The following is a 27500-nucleotide window of genomic DNA, read 5'->3' on the forward strand; positions in this document are numbered from 1 at the left end:
ATTAATGGTGCGTATCTAGAGTTAGGAACTGAAATAAATATTTTGTCTTTGCTGGTGCTGTTATCTGTAGCTGTTGAGCTCCTTTTCATATATGTATATATATATGTACATGACTAAGTGGAGTAGGAAACAGACGTCTTAGTCTGAGTTTATTCCTGACTAGTTTCGCGAAACGAGTCAGGAATAAATTCAGACTAAGACTCCTGTGTTTCCTACACTTAGTCAACTTGTCAGAATGTCTGTCTGTCTGTCTCTCTCTCTCTCTCTCTCTCTCTCTCTATATATATATATATATATATATATATTATATATATGCATAAGTAACCACTAGGAAAAATAACCTAACGAAACAGAGCGCTTTCGTATATATAATTATACGAAAGCGCTCTGCTTCGTTAGTTTACTTTTCCTAGTGGTTACTTACGCATTTGTAAACACACGTTCCTCGTGTTTTTATTGCATATATATATATATATATATTATATATATATATATATATATATACATATATATATATACATATATATATAATAGGTCCGCGCCCTCAAACACATCCAGTAACGATAATCAGATTTCAAATATGGGTTTTTCATGAAGTATGGTTAAACTGCTGTTTGTGTTGTGTGAAAATGAAAGTGAAGAGAGAGAGAGAGAGAGAGAGAGAGAGAGAGAGAGAGAGAGAGAATCAAGGGCCCAGTTCAGAGACCGAGTGCCAGTCCTGAGGGCTCCACGCGTTGTGGAATGTATGTGTAAGCTTTTTTCATTATCACAGAAAATACGCATTAGTATCATTATCCCTGATACTCGACAACCAGTTGATGAAATTGCTGAAATTAAGCGCCATTTGGAAATACATTTTTCATTTTTTTTTTCAAGAATTAATGTTTAATGGTTCCTTTTTTGATGTTGCCATCATAAGTACACCCACACTGCATTACCCAAATCCTCTGTCACAAGGCTTCTCCATTACACGCTTCTGTACCGTGTGGAATTTTTTTATTAGTCTAAACTGTCGCCAGGCGATTTTTATTAATATCCGTGACGTCACCTCTCTCAAAAGCAAAACGTTTGAAGTCTTCGTAAACGTTTGCCTCGTGGCTCCTCCTACCACGCATATGATTGGTTGACAACTGGAGAGGAGTGACGTCATATCGCCTGGGCAGTGAAGTTCCTCCTATCATACATGTGGTTGGTCGACATTTGGACGGCAATGACGTCATGTCGCTGGGGGCACCGAGGTTCCGCCTACCACGCATGTGATTGGTCGGTATCTGGAGGGGAATGACGTCATATCACTGACCCAACAAAGATCTCACCACGCACGTGATTGGTCGATATTTGAAGGGGAATGACGTCATATCGCTGACCAAACGAGGCTCCTACTACCACGCACGTGATTGGTCAACATCTGGAGGGAAATGACATCATATCGCTGACCCAACGAAGCTCCTCCTACCACCCTTTGATTAGTCGACATCTGGAAAGGAATGACGTCATATCGCTGGGGCACCGAAGCTCCTCCTACCACGCACATGATTGGTCGACATTTTATGACATCATATCTCTTGGGACAGTTAACGAATTGGGATATATTGATAAAAACGTGAAGAGCATCAAATTGCCGAGTTTTAGAAAAACCACGTTGGCCAATTAGCTACGAATGATGGAACGTCTGGTGAAAGAAAACGGGTTCTAGTCGAAGAAAACGGGCTCTGGTCGAACTCAGATGCCAATTAGGAAATATTCTATCCGAATTTATATGTTAAAGATGTCCCGCCCACCCGTCCGGTTATCTATTTATTCATTCATCTATTTATCTATTTATTGTTACGAGGTCTGATTCCCAACTGCAATAAAAAAATGTTTCAGCTTTTCACTACTCAAGTCAGATTTTTGTTTTCTCGTAAAATAAACAATAGAAAAAATAATTAATGAAAACAAAGAATATTTTTTTTCGTTTTTCTGGTCAAAATGAGGTTCCTCCCTTTCATAGCAAGAGTCAAAGGGAGATTAATGTATTTGGTTCCAAAACTCTCGCGAATGACAAAATCGCGAAAACCAAAATTTCATTCTGGAGAGGAAGTGAAGGGTCTTAACCCCTTCCTCACTGGGTGATCCTGTTCCTCTTATTCAAGTTACCGCCAACTGATTTTTATTCATTTCCTTGGCATCATCTTGGTAAACGAAGGGGTGTCTGCCAGTCTCCTTTATGTCCTGTGCGGTACTTTTCCTCTCATTGTGGACAAATTTAGGTTCAAAGTAGACAATAACGGGTTTACCAACAGAATGGTTAACGAATGGTACAGACTTAGTAACCATGTAGTGATCGCTAAAAAAAACTGGTTGTTTTAAGATGAGATAACTTTATGAATGGGGACGACAGGTAGTAAGGGATATGGAACTACCTAATGTAGGCCTTATGTTCTTTAAAGTCTCCTCAATTCTTATGTCCTGGTACTGTCAGGTGATTTTATGCAATTCTGTGGCATCACAATCATCTTAGTGGTGAAGGTGCCATGACTGAGCCTTGTGGCACTCCGAATTAACTCTTGTTGACTCAATTTTTTTTTTTTATCTAATATCTCTAGCACAATCTAGCTAGGTTCCAAACCATCCTTCGCCTCCTCCTCCCACCCTCCCTCTTCCCCCAGAGTCCACATTCATTCTTGCAGATCTTCCCCCTCGTTGATATATATATATAAAAAAAAAAAAAAAAAAATCTAGATGGGTAAAAGAATAGGTACAAAAGGACACACGTACGTACGCGCGCACACGCACACACACACACACGCTCATTTGTAGTCATGTAGGTTAAATTGGAGAGCAAGAGACAGGATCCCAAGAGGTAAACACGCACGCACGCACGCACGCACGCACGCACACACACACACATCTTCCCCTTTTCTAAGCTACCAACATATTTGCACAAAAGAGTTGGTGTCTATATTTCTTTTCAAAAACGTTAGTGCATATAAAATGAAAGAAAAATTAATTTCCCGGGAATTCTCCTCAGTTGTTTAAAGTTGACATTTTGGCTTCGTAAGTTCCCCCTTGACTGAATAAAATCGTCTGGCGACAGGTTTAATAACTGGGGGAAAGAAATTAAATACTTCCTTACTGGTTTGTCCTTTTATTTTTGTTCTTGTAGCCGTCAGACGATTTTATTCGTCTTTGACGCATCCCCAAACCTTCCTCGGAATCACAATATCTCGATTTACGTCAAACTTGACCAAATTATTTTAATCTAAGCAAGAAAATCCAAAGCTGACTTCGTTTGTATGGATTTAATAGCTTATTCTATAATAATAATAATAGTAATAATATTAATGATAATAATAATAATAATAATAATAATAATAATAATAATAATAATAATAATAATGTGTATACATTGTGACGAATGTGAATAGGAGGTAAAGGGAACACGGGCTGAGGGAAATACTTTTATTCCTGACTAGTTTCGCCTGAGTGGCTTCTTCAGAGCTTCCTCTGAAGAAGCCACTCAGGCGAAATTAGTCAGGAATGAAAATATATCCCTCAGCCCGTGTTCCCTTTACCTCCTATTCACAATAATAATAATAATAATAATAGTAATGATAATGAATGATAATGATTTATAATGAATGATAATGATTGATAATGATGATAATGATGATGATAATAATAATAATAATAATAATAATGATAATAATAATAAAAATAATAAAAATAATAATAATGATAATAATAATGATAAAATAGCAACGCCCAACTCAATTGATTCAGAACTCGGCATTGCCTCAGCCCTATGCTTAGTAGAGCACCTCGTTAGGTGATGCTTTGGTAATGAGGGCTCTTTCGACATTAGAATGTCCTGTCCGAGTGTGAGAAGACAGTCACGCGTCTCGTGACGTGAATGAAAATGAAAGTTAAAAGGATACAATTATAAGACTTACAAACGCGATTATCCGGTATGCGTAATCGATAATTCGACTTACGAACTCGACGATTCGACTTACGATTTTGATTGTTCGACTTACGAACTTGATGTTTCTACTTGCGATTTTGATTATTCGACTTACGAACTCGATGATTCGATTTACGATTTTGATTATTCGACATACAATCTTGATTATTCGACTTACGAACTCGACGATTCGACTTACGATTTTGATTATTCGATTTACGATATCAATGATACAGTGCATATATTCAATAATTCTACTTACGATTATGATGGTTCGACTTACGATATCCTACGATTTTGATGATTCGACTTACAAACAAAACGAGTTTAATCCCGATTTTGATCATTCGACTTACAATATCGATTATGTGATGCGTATACTCGATAATTCTACTTACGATTTCGACTTATGAACAAAACGATTTTAATTCCGATTTTGATTATTCGACTTACAATATCGATTATATGATGCGTATACTCGATCATTCTATTTACGATTTCGACTTACGAACAAAACGATTAATCTTACGATTTTCATTATTCGACTTACGATATTGATGGTCCTTTAGATGTAGTCAATAATTCGGTCAACAAACTCCGCTTTCTAGATCAATGAGTGAGTGAGATGAGAGAAGATCATCTTCCTCAAGTGGGGGAAGCTAAACATTCCTCAACTTCCCCTCAATCCACTTCAACTCTCACACAACCTTCTTCAACCGAGGCACGGAGGGACTGAAGTAGTTCAACTACCGATTACCTTCTTCAGATTGATGGTATCTATATAGAAAAATAGCCCCTCCCACTCCCCCACCTCCCGTATGTGCTTCTATTTTTAGTCTTCTCTTATTTTGGCGATTGGCCTGGGTGGAGATCTATAAGGGGATGTTCCCTTCTCATTCAAGTACCATTATTAGCGGTGACTATATTTGGCGATCCATGTCATCTTTACCGCCCGCAAATTTCCCAAGTGCAACTATCTTTGGCGATCTTCGTTAACATTACCATCCGCGAATTTTCCAACTGTGACTATATTTAGCGATCCATGTCATCTTTATCGCCCGCGAATTTCCCAACTGCAACTATATTTGGCGATTTTCCTGAACATTACCACCTGCGAATTTTCGAACAGTGATTATATTTGGCGATCTTCGTCAACATTACCGTCCACGAAATTCTCAACTGTAATACAGGTTTGAACCTTCAGGAAGGTAGTGAGTTAACTTTAGCATAATGAGGTTAATCTTGGTTAAGTTAAATTTGCTTGCGACAATATTCGGTTGATTTTTCACGAGAAAGCGTATGATCATATTACCAGTTTGATTGACTTGTTATGAGCTATTGCTTTGTTAAACATCAATTTGAATAAGTTAGATTAGGTTGAAATTGACAAGGCTAGGATGTGCGAGTTTGTAGATCAGAGAAAAAAAAAAAAAAAAATCCCACTCCCACGAATGGGAAGTGAGAAACCCGTCAATTGCGGTGTCCCAGGAATCGAACTCACGACCACCTGTTCATGAGTTCGACACTGTATCCACTGGGCTACCGCGGAGCCCAAGAGAGAAATGATAATAATTTAATTTTCCGTAAAATGAAACAAAATATATTAGTTTTAGATAAGAGAAAATATTAAATTTAAAATAAATAAATAAAAAATCAAATTAAAGAATTAGAGAATATGAACTAAAAATTATATCAAAATACTGTAAATCAATTTAGATTAAATTAAAATAATATCAAAATAAAACAAACAAAAAATAAACGAAGTAAATTAGATAAATGAATAAAGTAAATAAAATTAATAGATTTATAATAAAATTAACAAATGAAGTAAAATAGATCATGAAAAAGAGGAGAAAAATAGATATGAAATTGAAATTGGAAAAATTCAATAAAAAGAAAAACAAAAATTTTGTAAAAAAAATCCAATCAAAATAAAATAGAAAAAAATCAGTAATAAAATTAGAAAAAGACAACAGAAAAGTAATAACAATAGTAAATAATAATAATAATAATAATAATAATAAAAATAAATAAATAAATAAATTCCCATAGGCCCTCCACCCCTGATATGTTATGCTCGTTACCGCTATGCGTACAGCGCCGTGCAGCCTAGTAGCACCTGCGTGACGATGTCAAATGTCGCATGTCACATCACACACACTGTACGTGACACCTGAGCAGCTACTGTACTACGATTGGTAAAATGTCTTCCATTTTAAATTATACCTTAAACTGAACCCTGCACGTAACACAAAGGGCAAAGGTGCTGGGCGAGAGGTAAAGAAGACTAACATAAGAACATAACAATAAAGGAGACTGCAAGAGACCATAAGGCCTACACAAGGCAGCTCCGTATCCATCACCACCTGTCATCCCCATCCATAAAGTTGTCTAATCGTTTTTTATAACAACTGCTAGTTTCAACGCTTACTACATGCTTACTAAGTTTATTCCATTCATCGACCACCCTATTAGTAAACCAGTTCTTGCCTATTTCCTTCTTAAATCTAAATTTGTCCAGTTTATACCCATTACTGCGAGTCCTGCCCTGTTGTTTTATTATGATGACCTTGTTTGCATCACCCTTGTTATAAACTTTGATCCACTTGAACACTTCTATTAGATCACCCCGCACTCTGCGTCTTTCCAGAGAGTACAAGTTTAGGTGCCTAAGCCTTTCTTCGTAAGGCAAATTTCTGAGTCCATGTATAATTTTGGTCATTCTTCTCTGTACTGATTCTAGTGAATTAATGTCCATTCTGTAGGGCGGAGACCAAAACTGTACCGCATAGTCAAGGATAATCTCTTCCGTACTGGCTGCCGTCATGTGATTTTATTCATATGTGCGTACATGCACGTACATATGTGTATGTGTGTATACACACATACACACACAAAGGAGCATGGGGAGCATTATTCATAGAAGCGACTCTCGTTGCCGCCGCTGCCTCCGGCGAGGCAAAGCGAAGCGAAGCGAGGGTCTCTCTCTCTCTCTCTCTCTCTGTCTCTCTCCTATGGATCCGTAAGTTCCCTTACAACAGAGAGAAATCAAAAAGGCTCATTTCGATTGCAGATAGAAGAAGAGGTGGAAGAGGAGGAAGAAGAGGAGGAAAGGGAAGAGGAGGAAGGCAAGGAGGAGGAAGAGGAGGAGGAGGAAGAGGAGGAGGAGGAGGAGAAGAAAGAGGTGGTGGAGGTGGAGAAGGTGGTGGAGGTGGAGAAGGTGGTGGAGGTGGAGAAGGTGGTGGAGGTAGAGAAGGTGGTGGAGAAGGTGGTGGAGAAGGTGGAAGAGGAGGAGGAGGAGGAGGAGGAGGAGGAGGAGGAGGAGAAAGGGAGGAGGAGGAGAAGGAGGAGGAGGAAGAGGAGGCTTGTCTAGGGGTGATGCCTTTTGATTTTCTTGCTCATCTTCTTTGTCTCTTTCTTCTTCTTTGTCTACTTCTTGGTCTCCTACTTTGTCTTCTCTTTCTTCGTCTCCGTCTGTTTACTCTCCTTCGTCGTTTCTTCTCCTTCTTCTTCTTCTTCTTCCTCTCCTTCGTCCTCGTCTCTCTTGCCTTCTCCTCCTTTTTAGTCTTCCTCTTCTTTTTCTTTCATTTCACATTCTTGTTCTTATCCATTTTTATTTGGGGGAATATCATATTTTTTAAACATATATTTCCTCTCCATATTCTCGTTGTTTTCCTTTTATTTTGAGTATCAAATCCTTACCACAATATATATTATATATATATATATATATATATATATATATATATATATATATATATATATACATATATATATATATATATATATATATATATTCATATAACATATATATACATATATATATATATATATATATATACATATTTCTGTGTGTGTGTGTGTGTGTGTGTGTGTGTGTGTGTGTGTGTGTGTGTGTGTAAATAAAAAACGAATAGATAAATAAAAAGAAATATAGATTGATAAATGAAAATAATATTAATAAACGAGTAAATAAATTTGTTGCTTATAGGTCGGTACACTGTCGTAAGACACAACAGGTCCGGCGGCAGAAGCTTGGAATCAATCCACATAGGATACTTGAAACACGTTCGTGGGTTAGCGCACTTGTGACCTTCCGTGGGTAGGACGGGTGGGGGAAAATTTTCACTTGTCCTTTCGTAATTGTTCGTATTCCACCGCTGATCCACCATTTGTTGTCATTGTTAACAAACAACAAATGGATAAAACACGCCTTCCCTTTCAGTATCAAACTCTTATGACAAAGAAATGCACAAATAAAATAAGATAAAATAAATAAATCAATTAAATGAAAAACAACAAATAAATAAATAATGAATATAAAATAGAAAACAATAAATAAAATAATAATAAATTAAATGCATCACAAGGGCACAATAAGCCATCATTGTCAGCGACCGCGTTGAGCGCCCGCTGCTGCCACAGGGCAGTTAGTGAGTTAGCTAACTTAAGCCTGTCACACTAACTTATACTTTCTTCAACATTTGAGCCAATATCCGCAGGGCGAGGTGGCTAAGTAAGATATCCTTTGTTCGAGGAAGAGGGACTGTAAGAAAGAAGACAAGGAGCATACGCCAGGAGGCGCTGAGTAGCTGCGGACGAAGCCGCCACCTTAGCCTGGGGGACTACTGGGGGTTAGGTAACTAACAGTCACTGTTGGAAATCGGAGAGGAGTGCGGGATTTGAACCCAGAACTAAGGTAATGCGAGACCAGCAGGCTTCTGAAGACGCCATCCTACTACCCTATTGGTGTCACACGCTGACTGTAAAGGGCCAATTAGGTCCTTTAGTTTTGAAATTAGGTGCGGACCACCACTGCCTGCTTCAGAACTCTCGGTTCGTGTATAGACTCGTAGGACAAGTAAGAAAACACAGGATTGCACTGGAAGTTTATAATTCTGGTCCTTCCGCAATGCAACACTATCAAATCAATTTCAGGAAGAGGGAAAAACAACACCAACTGTTTCACCTTAGGTCAGTTCGGTCGTAGCTCACTCGAATTGACTCCACAGTAAACACTTAAATTACTCGTAGAAAGCTTCGGTAGAAGATCAGGGTTTTGGAGCTGAGCGATGACGACTCTGGCAGAGCGGAAGGCGAAGTTGGAGACAAACGACGTCCAGTCGATGTATCACGCCAGTTTTAGAGTGGAGAGAGGGGAGGGGGAATAGTGGACTAGGTGCAGTCACCAAGTTCTCTCTGATAAAACCATGTCTGTCCGGGACGCACGTAACCTCGGTCGTCATACGTGGCAGCTCGTTTCGAGTAAGACTTCGAAGCGCACTCGAATTGTGCGTAATTTAAGAGGGCTGGTTGTTTAGAAGATTAAGTGGCGATTTTCCCTTACACAACTCCCCCCTTAAAGAGTCTTCCTTTGGAAGACTAAGTGGGGAAACGCCACCTGAAATTGAGAAGAAAAGTTTATGCTCGACTAAGCAGGTCAGCCCCAATATTGTCAACTCCGGCCACATGTACGATCCTGAACTTGTAAGCTTGCAGACTCAGAGCCCATCGTAACAGTCTGTCATTCTTACCCTTGAACGTGTGAAGGTAGGTGAGGGGTTTGTGATCGACTTCGAGAACAAATTCTCGCCCTCTGAGATAATAATCAAACCTTTGGATCCCAAACACAACCGCCAAACATTCTCGTTCAATAGTGGAATACCTGCTCTCTCGGTCGAGAAGTTTCCGGCTGGCGAAGGCAACTGGGTGGGGGTAGTCAAGATGGTATTGTAGTAGAACGGCGCCGAGACCATCATTAGAAGCGTCCGTACGAAGGACGAACGTTAGACTAGTGTCAGGGAGTCTGAGGACAGGGTTAGAAGATAATACAAGCTTAAGGTGATTAAACAGGGACTGGAGCTCTTCCGTCCATGGTAGAAGTTCTCTGACGGTCTTCCTAAGCAGATTAGATAGATGCCCAGTGTAGTCAGCGGCCTGGGGGATAAACATCTTGTAGAAACCTACCATACCTAAGATTAAGCGTAGAAGCTTTTTGGTGGAAGGGGGTGGTACGCGACACAGAGCTTCCACCTTGCCTGGTTGAACCTGTAGACAATCCCCACCCAATATAAAGCCAAGATACTGGATGGCTAGGAATCCAAAACGACACTTTGAAATCTTCAGAGTGAAGTGATGGCCCCTGATCCTATCCAAAACAGCCCTAAGTGCCGCACAGTGTTGAGACCAATCTGAAGAATAAACAAATATGTTATCAAAATAGAAAGAGAGATTAGGTAAGCCGGGAAGGACAATACGCATCAGGCGGATGTACGTTGCGCATGCAGTGGCAAGACCAATTGGTAAGCGACCGAATTCCATGAGGCCGAGATGAGTTGGGAAAGCGGTCAGGGGTTTGGCTCTTTCAGAAAGAGACACTTGGTCATAGGCCTTGCACAAGTCCAGTTCAGAGAAGTATTTCGAGCCGGAAAACTTGTATAAATCCTCTTCAATGTTACATACAGGTTCGGCGTGGAAGACAGTTACAGCGTTCAGCTGGCGGTAGTCTATCGCCATGCGATACGAGCCGTCAGACTTTCGAACCATTACGACTGGTGAACAATGTGGTGACGACGATCTCTGGATGATAACTTGTTGGAACAGGCGCTCTTCCTCTGATTCAAAGTGCGGTTTAAGGTGGACAGGCACAGGGTAGACCTTCATATGAATCCTATCGGTAGTGGTAAGGATTATATCATGTTCGACAGTCGAGGTACAACCTGGATTATCCGAGAAAACTTCTTTGTATTCACTTACCAATTCTTCCAAGGAAGTCTGTTGATACTCCTCCAATTTAGGGTTAACGTTTGGCCTCGAATCTGTTTCGTCGGTTTGACCATCAGGGGTCACGGGTAGTCGGGAATCTTCTGGTTCACTATGGCAGATCTCTTTGTGCAAAGGGCTATCATCTATAGTGGAGAGTTCATCCAAAAGCTCGGAAAATGCAACTGAAGGACGCCGATAATACTTTTTTTTTAGCAAGTTGGCGTGGTACAACTTGGGGCCTGTGGGGCTATCAATGACATAGTCCACCTTACCTCTCTTTTCCAGTACTTCGTAGGGGCCCTTCCAGGCGACCAGAAGTTTACTTTTATCGCTGGGTAACAAAATTAGTACTTCATCCCCGGGTTGAAATTTGCGATCTTGGGACCTGACGTCGAAATAAGCTTTGTATCGGGCAGTACTAACGTCGGCGTTTTGGGCAGCAATCTTAGCCGATTCTGCCAGTTTGTCTTGGAGTTCGATGACGTAGCTGAAGGTGGAGCGGTCGTCATCCTTAATGCTGCGGTCCTCCCACAAGTCCCGAAGTACCGAGAGGGGCCCTCTTACAGTTCTTCCATACAAAAGTTCAAAAGCAGAAAATCCGGTCCGATCGCTGGGGATCTCTCTGAGGGCAAACAAAGTAGGGACAAGATACCGATGCCAATCTCGGGGTTTTTCAGTACACATTTTGCGTAGTGCAGCTTTCAAGGGACCGTGGAGTCTCTCGACGCGGCCGTTCCCACTCGGATGGAAAGGCGTGGTAAATGATGGCTTGACACCCAGGAGCTTATGCAATTCTGCCATTAGTTGTGAAGTAAACTGTGTTCCCTGGTCAGACAATATTTCTCGGGGAATGCCAACTCTGGAGAAGATGGTGAGGAGTGCTTCGGCTACAGAGATGGAATCGACCTCCTTCAATGGAACTGCCTCTGGGAAGCCCGTGGCGAAGTCAATGAGGGTGAGAATGTAACGATGTCCCTCTGCAGAAGGTGGGGATAGTGGACCGACCAAGTCGATGGCTACCCTGGAGAAAGGTTCAGTAATAATAGGTAGAGGGTGTAGAGGTACAGGTCTGACTCTGCCCTTACTCGACATTCGTTGGCAGATGTCACATGAGCGGCAGAAATCACGGATATCTACTGCCATCCCAGGCCAGAAAAAAATTGTCTGCTATCTTCATAGCAGTTTTTCTTTGAGAAAAGTGTCCCGCTAATGGATTTTCATGGCCAACAGACAAAATGATAGGTCGGCACTCTTTCGGGACAACAAGGGCGAGTTTACCCACCTTTTCAACATGCGTAGATAATACGCATTTTCGGTACAGCAAACCATCTATCTTGAGATACTGGAAGGAGGAACCATTCTTCGTCTGATCCATCTCCTCAGATTTTGTTTTATCCCACAATCCAGCCAGAGTGGGACAGGATTCCTGTAGACTACAGAACTCTTCAGGGGTAACGGACAGGGGTTGAAGGGCAGGCATCTGAAGAGGATGAACTCTCTTCATCTTGGACCTGCGAGTCTCGACAGCGTTGATCTGGAAAGTGGACTCTTGAGTTAATGTAGGAGGTTGGACCGTCTTCGTGATAGGGGCAGCGGCGGCAATGGATGTTTGCATGCCTGTAGGAAGAGTTGAATGTGTAGTAGTGTCTAAAGAGCTAGCATGGGGTTTGAAAGGAAAGGGGTCAGGTTTACTAGGATCCCGTACCCCAGGAACGTTGCCGATCAAGACGATTGCGCACTTCATAGGGGCTCTGACTGCGTCAACCCATCCCTCGTAGTATGGACAGCTTATATAGCAGCGGACAACAGGACACTCGCTAACTCGTCCCAAAAAGTCTGCTACAGATACCTTTGGGCACAGGGACACATCTGCGTCTGGGACAGCTTCTTTGGAGACCAGGACACAGTTGCACCCAGTGTCCCTGACTATGGTAGAAGTCCAAGAGCCATTGATAGTTCCTGCAACGGTGAAACATGGGGTGGTCCTGTTACTCATGCAAAATCCTACCTTGAATTGAGATTGGGCTTCTTTGTCTTTGAATGCACGGGGATTCTTTGGACAACGAGATCGATGATGTCCTTCTTCACCGCAGTTGAAACACCTCATGGGCGTACGGAAGGCACCGCCTTTTGTATCTTGATGGGTTGAGCCATGGCTAGGGGGAGGTAAAGATTCGACCACATTAGTTTTCCTACGAGGAAAAGAAGTCTTACCGGAAGCATAGTTAGTATTCGGCTTTGGATAGGCCTTATGGGCGGAGGCCCAATCATCCGCCTTTACCACCGCCGATTCTAGGGAAGTTACACTCTGTTCCTTCATGAAGAGGCGTATATCTGGAATTAGAGAAGCAAGGAACTGATCTAAGACAACAAATTGTCTTAGAGCTTCGAATGTCTGGGGGACCTTGCACGCCTCCATCCAGTTGTCGAATAGCTGTCGTAGACGGATAGCAAATTGTCGGTAATTTTCCCCGACGCGAATCTTGTCGTTCCTGAAGTCCAATCTATAGCGTTCGGGAGTCTTGTCAAATCCTGTGAGCAATGCATGCTTAAGGAGGGAAAAATTGCTTATCGTTGCCAAATCAAACGTAGAATACAATTCAGCAGCCTTACCTGTTAATGTGCTGCCCAACCTGGCGGCTAGCGAATCTTCCTCAACTTGGAGCAGGTTTGCCACCCTTTCAAACCTGGAGAGGTATGAGGCTTTGTCTTCTCCTTCTTGGTACGTGGGGAGGTCGGGCCGCTTGACGAAGATGTCCTGGCTAGAAGGCTGGTTACGGGAGTCGGGTGCAAGTTTGGCAAGCTCAATTTCCTTTTCATAACGTAATTTAGCCATCTTTTCTTCGTGTTCTCGCTGTTCCCTCTTTTCTTTCTCTTCGTGTTCTCACTGTTCCCTCTTTTCTTTCTCTTCGTGTTCTCGCTGTTCCCTCTTTTCTTTCTCTTCGTGTTCTCGCTGTTCCCTTTCGTGTTCTCGCTGTTCCCTCTTTTCTTTCTCTTCGTGTTCTCGCTGTTCCCTCTTTTCTTTCTCTTCGTGTTCTCGCTGTTCCCTCTTTTCTTTCTCTTCGTGTTCTCGCTGTTCCTCTTCGTGTTCTCGCTGTTCCCCTTCGTGTTCTCGCTGTTCCTTATCCCGTTCTCGCTCGCGTTCTTTGGTTCTTTCATCCCTTTCAAATGCCTGTTGATTTAAAACAAAGCGGCCAACATCGTCATCCTTTAAACCGATGGATTCGGCCTGGGCCTTGAGTTCTTCGATAGAAGTAAACTTAGACATTCTTGGAAGTATGGCTACGATTAACAAAATACTAAGGCAATAAATAAATAAACAACACAAATTAAAGTAAAGTACAGAGGAAAAGTTGTGTAATTAAAGTTAACGAAAAATATAAATACATTAAAATTTCAATATGGAACAAACTATTGTTGTCCAGCTGACGAAAGGATTAGTTGTCCTAAACAACACCCTACTGACTAAACAAAAAATGACGTAGTAACCGGAGCTTTTTGCTTCCGTTGCTACAGTACTACGTAGTCTGACCAAGTGGGGGGGGGGGGGGTACCGCACCTAACCCACGGTTACACGACCACAGTCGAGCGAAGTGCCGAGGTGGCTAGAATCACTCTGAAAGACAAACAACTTAAATGGACAGTTTGCACGCTCAAAGTGCCACAACCATAGTCAAGCAAAATGCCAAGATGGCAGAAACCACTCGAAACGACAATTTAAATGGACAATTTGCACGCTCAAGGTGCCTCGACCACAGTCGAGCAAGTGTCAAGACGACAGAAATCACCCTAAACAAATTAAAATGAACGGTTTGCACGCTCAAGGTGCCAACAGACAAATCACCAACCTTACGAGTCGTTACGAGTCTACAGTCCTGGCAAGGTCGCCACATGTAAAGGACCAATTAGGTCCTTTAGTTCTGAAACTAGGTGCGGACCACCACTGCCTGCTTCAGAACTCTCGGTTCGTGTATAGACTCGTAGGACAAGTAAGAAAACACGGGATTGCACTGGAAGTTTATTATTCTGGTCCTTCCGCAATGCACTATCAAATCAATTTCAGGAAAAGGGGATAACAACAACAACTGTTTCACCTTAGGTCAGTTTGGTCGTTGCTCACTCGAATTGACTCCACAGTAAACACTTGAATTACTCGTAGAAAGCTTCGGTAGAAGATCAGGGTTTTGGAGCTGAGTGATGACGACTCTGGCAGAGTGGAAGGCGAAGTTGGAGACAAACGACGTCCAGTCGATGTATCACGCCAGTTTTAGAGTGGAGAGAGGGGAGGGGGAATAGTGGCCTAGGTGCAGTCACCAAGTTCTCTCTGATAAAACCATGTCTGTCCGGGACGCACGTAACCTCGGTCGTCATACGTGGCAGCTCGTTTCGAGTAAGACTTCGAAGCGCACTCGAATTGTGCGTAATTTAAGAGGGCTGGTTGTTTAGAAGATTAAGTGGCGATTTTCCCTTACACTGACCTAACAGCGGGATTCGAACCACTTACTTCGTCTCCCGATTAATAATAATAATAATGATAATAATCATAATAATGAGGATAATAATCATAATAATGATAATCATAAGTGATAACAACAATAATAATAATGATAATAATAATAATAATAATAATAATAATTATAGTAATAATAATAATAATAAATGATAATATATTATTACTACTACTACCATTGTTAAATAATAACAATAACAATAATAATAATAAATAATAATAATAATGATAATAATGATCACGATTATAATAATAATAATACATACATATACCAAGGCTCTTTCCCCCTTCCAAGGGAGGTAGCCAAAAAGGAAAAGGCATAAAATCATTCCCTGGGTACCATTCCATCCCTGAATACACTCCACACCCCTCCACCCTCCCTCTTATCTTAGCACCTCCTGGATGACGGGTCATCCCTGCACCTTGTTCACTGCCCTGGGTCAGAAGCAGTGTCGCAAAACACAGCACATCCACAGCAAGGCCGCTTCATTAAATCGGCGACCCCCCTCTCCGTCCCCCCATGCATAAAAGGAGAAGACGGGGAGAAACCCCGTCGGGCGGCGTCAAATTTTGCTCACACATACTACCTCACTTCCATCCCCCCGCCCATTCCACCTTATGCATCGCATCATCCATATACAACCATTCTCCATTCACCCCTGTCTTCTGTCCTCTCCCGTCCTTCCTCAACAGACATTCCCCTCTTCCCCAAAGCCCCCTTCACCCCATCCATCCACCTCATCCTAGGACGTCCCCTCATGTTCACTCCCTCTACATCTTCCTTCCATACCTCTTTTACTAGTCTTTCTTCACTCATTCTTTCCATGTGTCCAAACCATCCTAACACTCTTTCATCAACCCTATCTCCCAACCCCCTTTCCACCCCTGTTCTCCTCCTCACCTCCTCATTTCTCACTCTATCTAGCCTAGTAACCCCCATCATACTTCTCAGACACCTCATCTCAAACACATTCAAATTCCTTCTCTCTTCCTCTCTTATGTTCCATGTTTCTGCCCCATACAGTGCTGTTGGCACAATCACTCTTTCATACAGTCTCCTCTTAGCATCCATTCCCAAATGTCTATTCCTCATTACACTCTTCAATCCACCAAGGCATTTACTCGCTTCTCTCAATCTACATTCTACCTCCACCTTCACTCCACCCTTTCCTGCCACATTTGCACCCAAGTATCTAAAACTATCTACTTCCTCCAGTCGCTTTCCCTTAATGCTCACTTCTAGTCAACTGCCGCTTTCACCCCTTGTACATCTCATCACATACTCTTCCAAACTCTGTCACCAACTTCCTCAGTCCCTCCTCCGATCCTGCCACAAGTGCAGTGTCGTCCGCAAACAACAGCTGGCTCACCTCCCACTTTTCTCCATTTTCTTTAACCATCTCCAATCCCTGACCCACTACCCTTGCATTTACCTCTCGCACTACCCCATCCATGTATAAGTTGAACAGCCAGGGCGTAATAACGCATCCTTGACGAAGTCCCACCTTTACCTCGAACCACTCACTCTCTCCATTTCTAATCCTGACACAAGCTCTACTACTCTCATAAAAACTCTTGACAGCTCCCAGAAGCTTTCCTCCTATCCCGTATATCTGCATAACCTCCCACAGTGCCTTTCTGTCTACCCTATCGTAAGCCTTTTCCAGATCCATAAAAGCCCAAAAAACATCCTTCCCCTTTCCTATAGCTTTCTCATGATAATGATGATGACGATTATAATAATAATAAAAAAATAATAAAATAAAGATAAAATCATAATACAACAATAGAAAATTAAATGAAATACAGCTACAGTAAATAAAACAAATTAGATAAATAGTGAAATGATATGAAACATAATTAAATAAAAATAAGGTAAGAAAATCTATCAAGAACTTGTACAAGAAAAAAAAAGAGAACAAGAAAAAGAAAGACGAAGAAGAAAAGGAAGAAAAAAAGTGAAGAAACAGAAGAAAAATATGAAAAGATGAAGGAAAAAAAGGAAGAGGAAGAAAATAGAAGACGAGGAAGGAAAGAAGAAGAATAAATAATAATAATAAGATGAAGAGGGAAAAGATGAAGAAAAGGGAGAAAAGACGAAGAAGAAAAAGAAAAGAAAATATAAAGAAGAAAAGAAAATATAAAGAAGAAAAATAAAACAAAACAAAACAGAATAAATCCCAAAACTGTCCTGTCATTTTGTACGCCTTCTATTCTATTTCATTTATATTTCATCATCACGTTTTAACTCTACGAATCCAGTGACGTAATAGGTACACGCAGGCTCAAACTCCAATCCCTACCCGACAAAGCTCCGCCAACTAATTGGAACCTAATAACGCCCCAAAGTACTTATGGCGTAAGGACCAAAGTTGCAAATCCGATCGCTAGGGACCATGGAGCCGCTGATTACTCTGCATAGTCAAAGGCAATACAAAAGTCCATTCAGCACTCGGCCCGTAGAGGTCCAGACCGTCTCTTTGATGCTCAATAAAGTCTTCTGGTGTTAGATAGAATAAATTAATTAAAGGGCTCTCATGTAATTATTATATATAGGTATTATATCACAACTAATTCCACAGTCGGACGAAAGAGAGTTGAGTAAGCGAAACTATATATTTCGATTGCTAACTGTAATCCTCTTTCGTAGTGACTGTGGTATTAGATGTGATTTATAAATGTGTTACTACATTTCTCACCAGTGATAGGTATTATCTGTATGCACACACACACACACACACACACACAAATTATATATATATATATATATATATATATATATATATATATATATATATATATATATATATATATATATATATATATATATATATATACATATATATATATATGCAAAGTAGACCACTTGGAAAAAGAAACTACCGAAGCAGAGCGCTTTCGTATATTACATCTTCAGTGCAAAAAGTACATAGTTAATAGAAATACATAGATTATAAATACATGAAAAGGGAACAAGGACAGTTTGCTTAAGGTTAGAATGTAATATACGAAAGCGCTCTGCTTCGTTAGTTTCATTTTCCAAGTGGTCTACTTTGCATAAGTGAACACACGTACCCGTGTTCTTATTAACACACACACACACACACACACGCATATATATATATATATATATATATATATAATATAATCATTTACATATATATGGATGTGTACACATATGTATAACCATATCACTGAGAAAAACATGGTGGATAGGAAAACGAGTAGCGCATTTATAATTATTTCATATAAAAAGAAATCTAGATCGACCCTCATAAATCCAGAGATGACGGTCACAAAGAAGATACACAAAGGAAGATGTGAAAAAAATTAAAAACAAAACACTAAAAATATAACAAAATAAAATGAAATAAAAGATAAAGTAAACACAGGAATATACGATATCAGAAGACTAAATATTTAAAGGAATTCTATCTTGTTCACTTTTTACAGCCAGAAGCTTCTCGCGAATGTCTACTTCGGGGCGAATTTGAGCCGAGAGGCCTTCGATGGCTCGTCCCCAATTTGGGAAGCTGAAGAGCGCTCCCGGCAGACTCTCCCAGAAGCTCAAAGAGTTCATGAAGTCTTCGAGGAGTCTTGTTAGCCAAACTCAGCTTCTGGGAGTCTCAACTTCACTCTCCATACACCCACGCACACATGCAAGGGCGTGGAAATACGCACACATGCAAGGGCGTGGAAATACGCATGCATGCAAAGGCGTGGAAACTCGCACGCATAAATATATATGCACATAAATGCCCGTATATTCTCATATATGATTGCACTTTGTATGTGAGTATACGTACACACACACACATATATATATATACATATATATATATATATATATATATATATATATATATACAAATATATTCTAAGCTAACACCATAAATGAATTTAAGAAAAAGTTTCATAAATGGAGGAGGCAAAGAAACGGGACTTCATGAGCACAGCTGCAACCCCATATACTAAAATTAGGTAAATACACACATACACACACACACACACACACACACACACACACACATTATGACCTCTGATCTCTCATCCGGGTGGGTAACAGCTGTCGATCACGGGCCCAGCACGTGATTCAAGACAATATTGAGTCACACAATGAGCAAGAGGACTGAATCGTACCTTGATCATCCGCCAATACCACTCCTCCGGGTATTTTGTGGCAACGAAACTGAAAACATTTCCGACGACCGGGATGTTCGATTCTGTAAAGAAGAAAATGATGGTCAGTAAGCGAACGGTTTGGTAAAATGTTCAGTCGAAAGATAATAATAAACAAACATTAGAATTATTCATGTGTGTGTATGGAAAGGTATACAATACTTGTGCATACTAGTTATAGAAAAAAAACTTCAAAACCTGACCAAATTATTATTATTATTAATGATTATTATCATTATTATTCATTATTAATCATTATTATTATGATTAACTATTATTAATTATTATAAATAATTTTGATCAATGATTAATTATTATTATTATTATCATTATTATTGTACTTTACTTATTTTCTTAATTATTTTTTTAACCCGTGACTCGAAATGCAGTAATAATGAGCAGCATATATGACTGAAGGGTACGAAGGAACTGTAGATTGAAGATGACCAACTGTCGAGTATCAAGAAATACAAATACAAAAGACAACCAGGAATACCAACTGTTACATCGTTACAAAACAAAAAATATACCTCACAATCAGGAATATTAATTCATTTTATGAAATATGAATATACCTCACAACCAGGAATACCAACTGTTATATTATCAAGAAATATGAATCCATCTCCCAACTAGGCATACCAACTACCATCAATTATAAAAATGCTTATACTCCTCACAATCAGAAGTACCAACTGTAATGTTATAATGAAATACAAATATATTTACGAATCAGGCATACCAACTGATGCTGATATACCTCCCAACCAGAATCAACTGTTGTATAATTACGATATACGAGAAATTCCTTCCAACCAGGCATACCAACTGTTACGAAATACGAAAATGCCTCCCAACCAGGCATACCAATTGTTATATAATTACAAAATACGAAAAATCCCTCCCAACCAGGCATACCAACCGTTATATTGCAAAATACGAAAAAATCGCTCTAACCAGACATACCAACTGTTATGAACTTCATCCCTCCCTCCCAACTAGGCATACCAACTGTCATAAAATACAAACTTCCCAACCAGGCATACCAACTGTCATAAAATACAAACATTCAGCCAGACATACCAACTATTATTAAACACAGACATCTCTCCCAACCAGGCATGACAACTGATATGAAATACAGACAAACCTCCCAGGTAGGCATACCAATCGTTATGAAATACAGACATCCCTCCCAACCAGACATACCAACTGTCCTAAAATACAGAAAAACCTCCCAGGGAGGCATACCATTTGTTATGAAATACAGACATTCCTCCCAAGCATACCAACTTTTGCATCACTGAAATACAGACATACCTCCCAAACAGGCATACCAACTATTATGAAATAGAGAAATACATCCCAAACCAGGCATACCAACTGTTGTATCACTATGAAATACAGACATACCTCCCAAACAGGCATACCAATTAATATGAAACACAGACATACCTCCCAATCAGGCAAACCAACTGTTGTATCATTTTGAAATACAGACATACCTCCCAACCAGGCATACCAACTGTTGTATCATTTTGAAATACAGACGTACCTCCCAACCAGGCATACCAACCGTTGTATCACAATGCAATACAGACATACCTCCCAATCAGGCATACCAACTATTATGAACCACATACATATCTCCAACCAGGCGTACCAACCTTTCACCTTTGTGGTCTTTCCTAAGCGAAAATAACGAGATCAATCCGACCTGGTTTGTAGCAATTGAAGGGATGAACTGTCCATCAAGCGTCAAATTGAACATTTGAACCCAAATGAACAAAAAAAAGATAGACGAAACGTCCATCAATTTCAACTTTTGAACACAGAGGAATAGAAATATATACGTTCTTCAATATGTGAACATAGAAATAAGATTCTTTCAATATAGACATACATTTTTTGACATTTAAACATAGAGGAATATAAATGTATATCTTTGTCAACATATAAATATAGAAATGCAAATAGTTTTATTATTTTTCAGTATTAGGATAGGAATAGAAATGCGCAGTTTTGTGAGCATTTAAACATAGAGGAAGATAAATGTATATATTTTTCAGTATATAATCACAGATATAAAAATACACTTTTTCAAAATTTAATAATTATTTTTTTAAATATTTGAACAGAAATAGAAACGTATATCTTTATGAACATTGACATAAATTGTCCATCAGATGTCAATTTCAACATTTGAACAGGAATAAAAATGCACATTTTTTGATATATGAACAGAAAAAACATATGTCAATATTTGAACAGAAATAAAAATTTACATTTTTGTGACCATTTGAATATAGAATTTGAAAAGAATATATTTTGAATTTTTAGCGGAGCAATAAAAATGTATATGATTTGAATATATGAAAAATTTGCAATATTTGAACAGAAATAACAATTATTTTTGTGAACACTTAAACACTGAGAAATAAGAATGTATATGATTTAATATATGGGCATAAAATAAGAAGTATATTTTTTGAATATTTAGACAAATAGAAAATTATATTTTTGTAATTATTCAAACATAGAGGAATAAAAATATATAATTCTTTATATTTGAACAGAAATGAAAAAGGATGATCAGAAATATATATTTTTGTGAACGTTGAAAAAGTGTAATAAAAATATATATTTTGAATGTATGAACATAACACACACACATTATATATATATATATATATATATATTTATAAATATATATATATATATATATATATATATATATATATATATATATATGTACCTTCATTTGAACATAGAAATAAAACTGCATATTCTTTACGTTTCTTTTCTTCACTTGAACACAGCAATGCTCCTCCGTATCAACAATAAATTTCAGGTTACGAACTTTGAAAGTTCTCTGTTCAGGCAGAACAGGATCTTTCCTGAACAAGATCGTCTGATGTTCACCAGAACAACTTAACTAAAGAGTTAATGTTAATCTCCTTCAGTTCCCATTAGCCAGAATAAAATATACAGAGTTCGTCGCCTATTCAGAAACATGGTTAGACAAGTTTTATCTCATAAACTGCGTTTTGTGATTTTAGTGTTTTTGCTTTGCCTGCCGGCAGGTGATTTGAATCAAAGAGGGACTTTGGCTGAGCGAGTTTAAAATAACTAGGTTACTGCATTTACCTAAATCTACTCGGTTTTAATTAACTTGAGGAAATAAACCCCGCCTACAGCCTTCCTCGCAGTGGATGTGATTGGCTGGTGGAGGGCGGGGGAGGGGGAATGGGGAGAGAGAGAGAAAAGGAAGAAGGGAGGAAGGGAGGTAAGGGGAGAGAGAGAGAGAGAGAGAGAGAGAGAGAGAGAGAGAGAGAGAGAGAGAGAGAGAGAGAGAGAGAGAGAGAGAGAGAGAGAGAGAGAGAGAGAGAGAGGGAGAGAGAGAGGGAGAGAGAGAGAGAGAGAGAGAGAGAGAGAGAGAGAGAGAGAGTGAGAGTGAGAGGGCGAGAGAGTCAGCGAGAGAGAATCAGCATCCGGAGAAGGTGAGATGACGTAGGAGAGAGAGAGGTAGAGGAGCATCATGGGTGGCACTTCCGGTGCCAGAGAGTGCCTTAATGGCCCTACGACGAGGGACAGTGACACCCCCCTCCCCCACCCCTCTCCCTCTCCGGACGCCCATTAGTTTAAGAAATACACCAAGGAGTGAGAGAGCGAGAGCGCCAGAGGGAGTGAGAAAGAGAGAGAGAAAGAGAGAGAGAGAGAGAGAGAGAGAGAGAGAGAGAGAGAGAGAGAGAGACGTGGCAAAGACATTCAAGGAGGGCGGCAGCAGAAAGGAGGGAGAACAGAAGCTAAAAGTGATCAATATTCTTTTTTTCATTATTATAAGTATTTTTTCTTGAGTGACTACTACTTCCAAACCATAAAATAATGCTGCGTGACTCCGGTCCGTAGATATTTCGCTAAGGCGCCTTCCCCCCCAGAACGACCACACTCTCTGAATAAAATTCTCTCTAAGTCCACCGATTCTTCTTCCGAAGTGACGCCTCTGGTTCTCGAACTCAACTTCTTGTCGATCTCGGTCTTAGTCATTCCCAGAAGCTCTCGAGGTCTCTTCAGGAGCCTTCGTCCTTACAAGGAGGAGGTCACGTGTCTATGGCTGAAGTCCTCCTTTGAGTCTTGTCTTGTCTTGTCTTGTCTTGTCTTGTCTTGTCTTGTCTTGTCTTGTGAAGAAGAAGAAGAAGAAGAAGAAGAAGAAGAAGAAGAAGAAGAAGAAGAAGAAGAAGAAGAAGAAGAAGAAGAAGAAGAAGAAGAAGAAGAAGAAGAAGAAGAAGAAGAAGAAGAAGAAGAAGAAGAAGAAGAAGAAGAAGAAGAAGAAGAAGAAGAAGAAGAAGAAGAAGAAGAAGAAGAAGAAGAAGAAGAAGAAGAAGAAGAAGAAGAAGAAGAAGAAGAAGAAGAAGAAGAAGAAGAAGAAGAAGAAGAAGAAGAAGAAGAAGAAGAAGAAGAAGAAGAAGAAGAAGAAGAAGAAGAAGAAGAAGAAGAAGAAGAAGAAGAAGAAACTCTTCATAGACTTGCAGAAATGGGTATTCAGAATCTTTTGAGTTTCGAATATTGGGAGAATTTTTATTTTCAGAAACTCTCCAATAGAGAAAACTATCTATAGCTTCTCTCACAACAGCGCCATCTTCCCCTTTCCTTCCGGTATCTCACTTTCTCACATCTTCCTCACTTCTGTCTCACGCTTACCTTCCTCCTCCTCCTCTACCTCCTCCTCCTCCCTATTATGCCTTCCAGTCGTATGCTGGTTCTCTCTCCTCATCTCTCACGCCCTCCTATCACACGTCGTCACCCGTATTACAACTCACGAGTTTCTCATCTCGTGAGGTCACGTCCTCCTACTTCTCACGAATTCCTCTCTTAGGTTCTTTCACAGTATGCTCTCACTTTCTCACCATTTTAACGCCTTCTTTGCCTCGTGACTTCCTTGTTCCTCTCACGATTTTTAGTCTCACGGTCTCCTTGGTTCTATCAAAGACTTTTCCTTCATTGCATCACGTCTCACTCGTCTCAAGTCTTGGCTACCTCTTCGTGACGTCACAACACCTCCTCCTCCTCTTCCACCTCCTCTACTTTTGTTCTTTCTTCTCCTCCTCCTTCTCCTCTGCCCCTACTGATTCTCTTACTCATTTTTCTTCTCTCTCTTCCTCCTCCTCCTCCTCCTCCTCTTCCCTCCCTGCCCCTACTGCAGCTACTGCTGTTCTTTCTCCTCCTCCTCCTCTCCTTCTCACTCCTCGTCCTCCTAAAAACATCCTCCTTCTCCTCTTCCTCCTCCTCCTCTCCAGTCTCCTTCGACACCTCTCCAGCGTATCTCACATTCATCGCCTCACGCCCTCGTCACCTCCTCACGGCTACGACCTCACGCTCTTCTCACTCTCTCTCATCCCCCCTCTCTCTCTCTCTCTCTCTCACTTTCTCTCTCCGTTATACCAGTTCTCGGAGCCCCGCTTCTATGAACTTTCCTCTTGACTCCTTTGTTTAACACTAAGGGCAAAGGTGACAGTGTCTCTCGAATGAAGCTCAGCGTCTCCCGCCGTGAGCTACTCCTCCTCCTCCCCAGTTCCAGTTTTGACCCTTTGGTCCCTCTGCCACCGCCGCCAGGGGATTTTATTCAGACTCAATACGCAGTCAATGGAGGTCAGGACTCGACCTTTGCCCGTTCCCCCCAACACCTTCCGTACCAGGTGGGACTTTTTAGATTTATTCTGACTGTCGTCAGGCGATTTTATTCATTTTTGCAACATCTCCCTCAGTGACGAAGTGGGCAAAAGTTGGATGAAAGAGAGAGAGAGAGAGAGAGAGAGAGAGAGAGAGAGAAGGGGAGGGGAGGAGAGAGAGGGGAGAGACAGACAGACAAAGATAGACAGTGAGAAAGAAGAGAGACAGCCAGACAGAGAGGGAAAGAAGAGAAAGAGAGACAGGTCTAATTTAAATTTCCACTAAGTTTAAGCATAATTTTTTTTTATCCACATTTGTTCGCAACGACATTGGAGACGACATGACGTCACGTCGTCCTCAGACGTCTTGTATCGACATGACGTCACTTTTAAGCCTCGCCTCCGCGTTACATGTGGGCGGAGTTTCTATATTTGGAAACAGCCTTCTATACTTATGAAATGCTGTTCTACTCAATCCTCGGTCCAGACATTACAGACTAAATGGTCTCCTTCCTTTTTCTATTATTGTGTCCTTCTCTTCTTCCTCCTTTCTTCCCTGTCCCAGGAGGAGGAGGAGGAGGAATAAAACAAACATATATAGGATGAGGAAGAGGGGGCGGAGGAGAAGAAGGCAAGGGATGAGAAAGAGGAAGACCAGAAGGAGGATGAAAAGGACAAAGGGATGGTAATGGAGATTCAAGAGAAAGGAGGAGATGGTGAAAGCTATCGAGTTTGAGGAGGAAGAAGAAGAAGAGGAGGAGGAGGAGGAGAAGAGAAAGACGTAGAGGAGGTTGAAGAAGTGGAGGAGTTATTTGTGCCAGAGGAATTCAATTGCCATCGTTGCATTAACAACTCCTACCCACAACAGAATTCCTAAGTCTTACTATTGCGCGCGCGCACACACACACAACGTACACACACACACACACACACACACACGTACACACATGCAGGTAACTTGAGAAGAATCTTTCTATTCACGTCTAACCATGGACCTAGAAGGATCTATTCAGGAATCATCTGAGCTTACAAAGGGAAACAGTTAAATTCCTACCGAAGAATTCCCTTACACGCGCGATTTTAAGTTTGCTTTGACGCGTATAAGCAAATCCGCGAAAGAGAAACACGCGTGTAACTGAATCCGCGAACCAGGAACACGCGTGTTAGGAATTCAAGAATCGTGATATTGCTTTTTGAATGTAGTCAATGCATCAATGTTAATCCAGTTAGACTCTGAATTGGTTTACTAGCTTTTTTCGTTTTTTTTTTTTTGAGTGGACTGAATATTTTTATTTACTTAATTATTTTTGTCTATTTCACTTTTCCACAAGAATTATAGATTAAATAAAAAAGTGGGAAATGTTATCGATCCTTCAGTGTCGTTTTAAACCTTTCGACTTTTCGCCGTGCGCCGTTCACGGCACGACGTCGTGGTTTCAAATAACCATGGGTGTTTCTGGATGCTTTCACACGTCACGACCACGACTATATGTGAAAGCATCCCTAGACATCTACGGTTATTTAAGAGTGCGACGTCGTGTCGTGGACGGCGCACGGCGGAAAGTCGACACGAGCCTTACCCAAGTCCGAGTTGTTATGGATAGCAATCTCCATTTTGCGAGTCTTTGTGGCTCTCTGGCCGCCTTTGTCTCCAAAAGACAAACCAACGAAACAATCGTTTTGTGTTTATCTTCTGAAAAACAAAGACGGAGAGGCAGTCATCACCGAGAACAATATTCTCATTTATGTCAACAGACACTGTTGGAAGCTCATCGTTTGGTGGTTGGGGCTTCAGTCCTTAAATTTTCTTTTCTTTAATCAAATTACATCTCGAGTCCTCACATAGAGACGTTAACTGCACAAACTTTATGCAGTATATACTTTAAAATTAAAAGACTGCCGTGACACCCCCTACGGACCAGAACCACGTATCTTTTTTTATGACTGGAGATTAATCATCAAAGAAGAATGATGCTAAATTTTATCTTCTAACTTTTTGTTTCTAACCTTTTGCTGCCCTCCTTAAATCTCTCTTAGACACTAAATGCCTTTCGTTAAAGTATTCAAATGAGTCAAGGGCTTTAACAAAGGTGATGTAGACAAGGTCATCATATCAAGACAACAGGGTAGGACTCGCAGTAATGGAATTAAATTGGGCAAAATTAGATTTAAGAAGGAAATAGGCAAAAATTGATTTACCAATAGAGTGGTCAACGAATGGAATAGAATTAGTAACAATGTTGTTAGTGAGCGCTCAAACTATCGGTTGTCTTAAGAGAAGATGACTTTATAGATGGGGATGACAGGTGGTAAGGGACATGGAACTACCTAGTGTAGGCCCTATGGTCTCTTGCAGTCTCCTCCATTCTTGTGTAATGGTCTTCTACGACCCTTCACCGCTTGTAGTAGACGTCCCACGACCCACATGGAA

The 27500-nt window shown here is 40.5% G+C and overlaps 1 protein-coding gene across 3 annotated transcripts in view; it reads right to left on the reverse strand.

The window, feature by feature from the left end:
• The window catches only part of LOC143041440 (transmembrane protein 117-like), a 309883-nt gene that overhangs the window by 90926 nt on the left and 191457 nt on the right, over positions 1-27500 (reverse strand). For all 3 annotated transcript variants that reach the window (XM_076213310.1, XM_076213309.1, XM_076213311.1), the window contains exon 3: positions 19362-19444. In XM_076213310.1, coding sequence (XP_076069425.1) covers positions 19362-19444 — 83 coding nt within the window. The remainder of the gene's footprint in view (positions 1-19361; positions 19445-27500) is intronic.

The sequence above is a fragment of the Oratosquilla oratoria genome, chromosome 31 (assembly GCF_046742065.1).
Source record: "Oratosquilla oratoria isolate Oo_2021 chromosome 31, ASM4674206v1, whole genome shotgun sequence".
NCBI classification, from domain to species: domain Eukaryota; kingdom Metazoa; phylum Arthropoda; class Malacostraca; order Stomatopoda; family Squillidae; genus Oratosquilla; species Oratosquilla oratoria.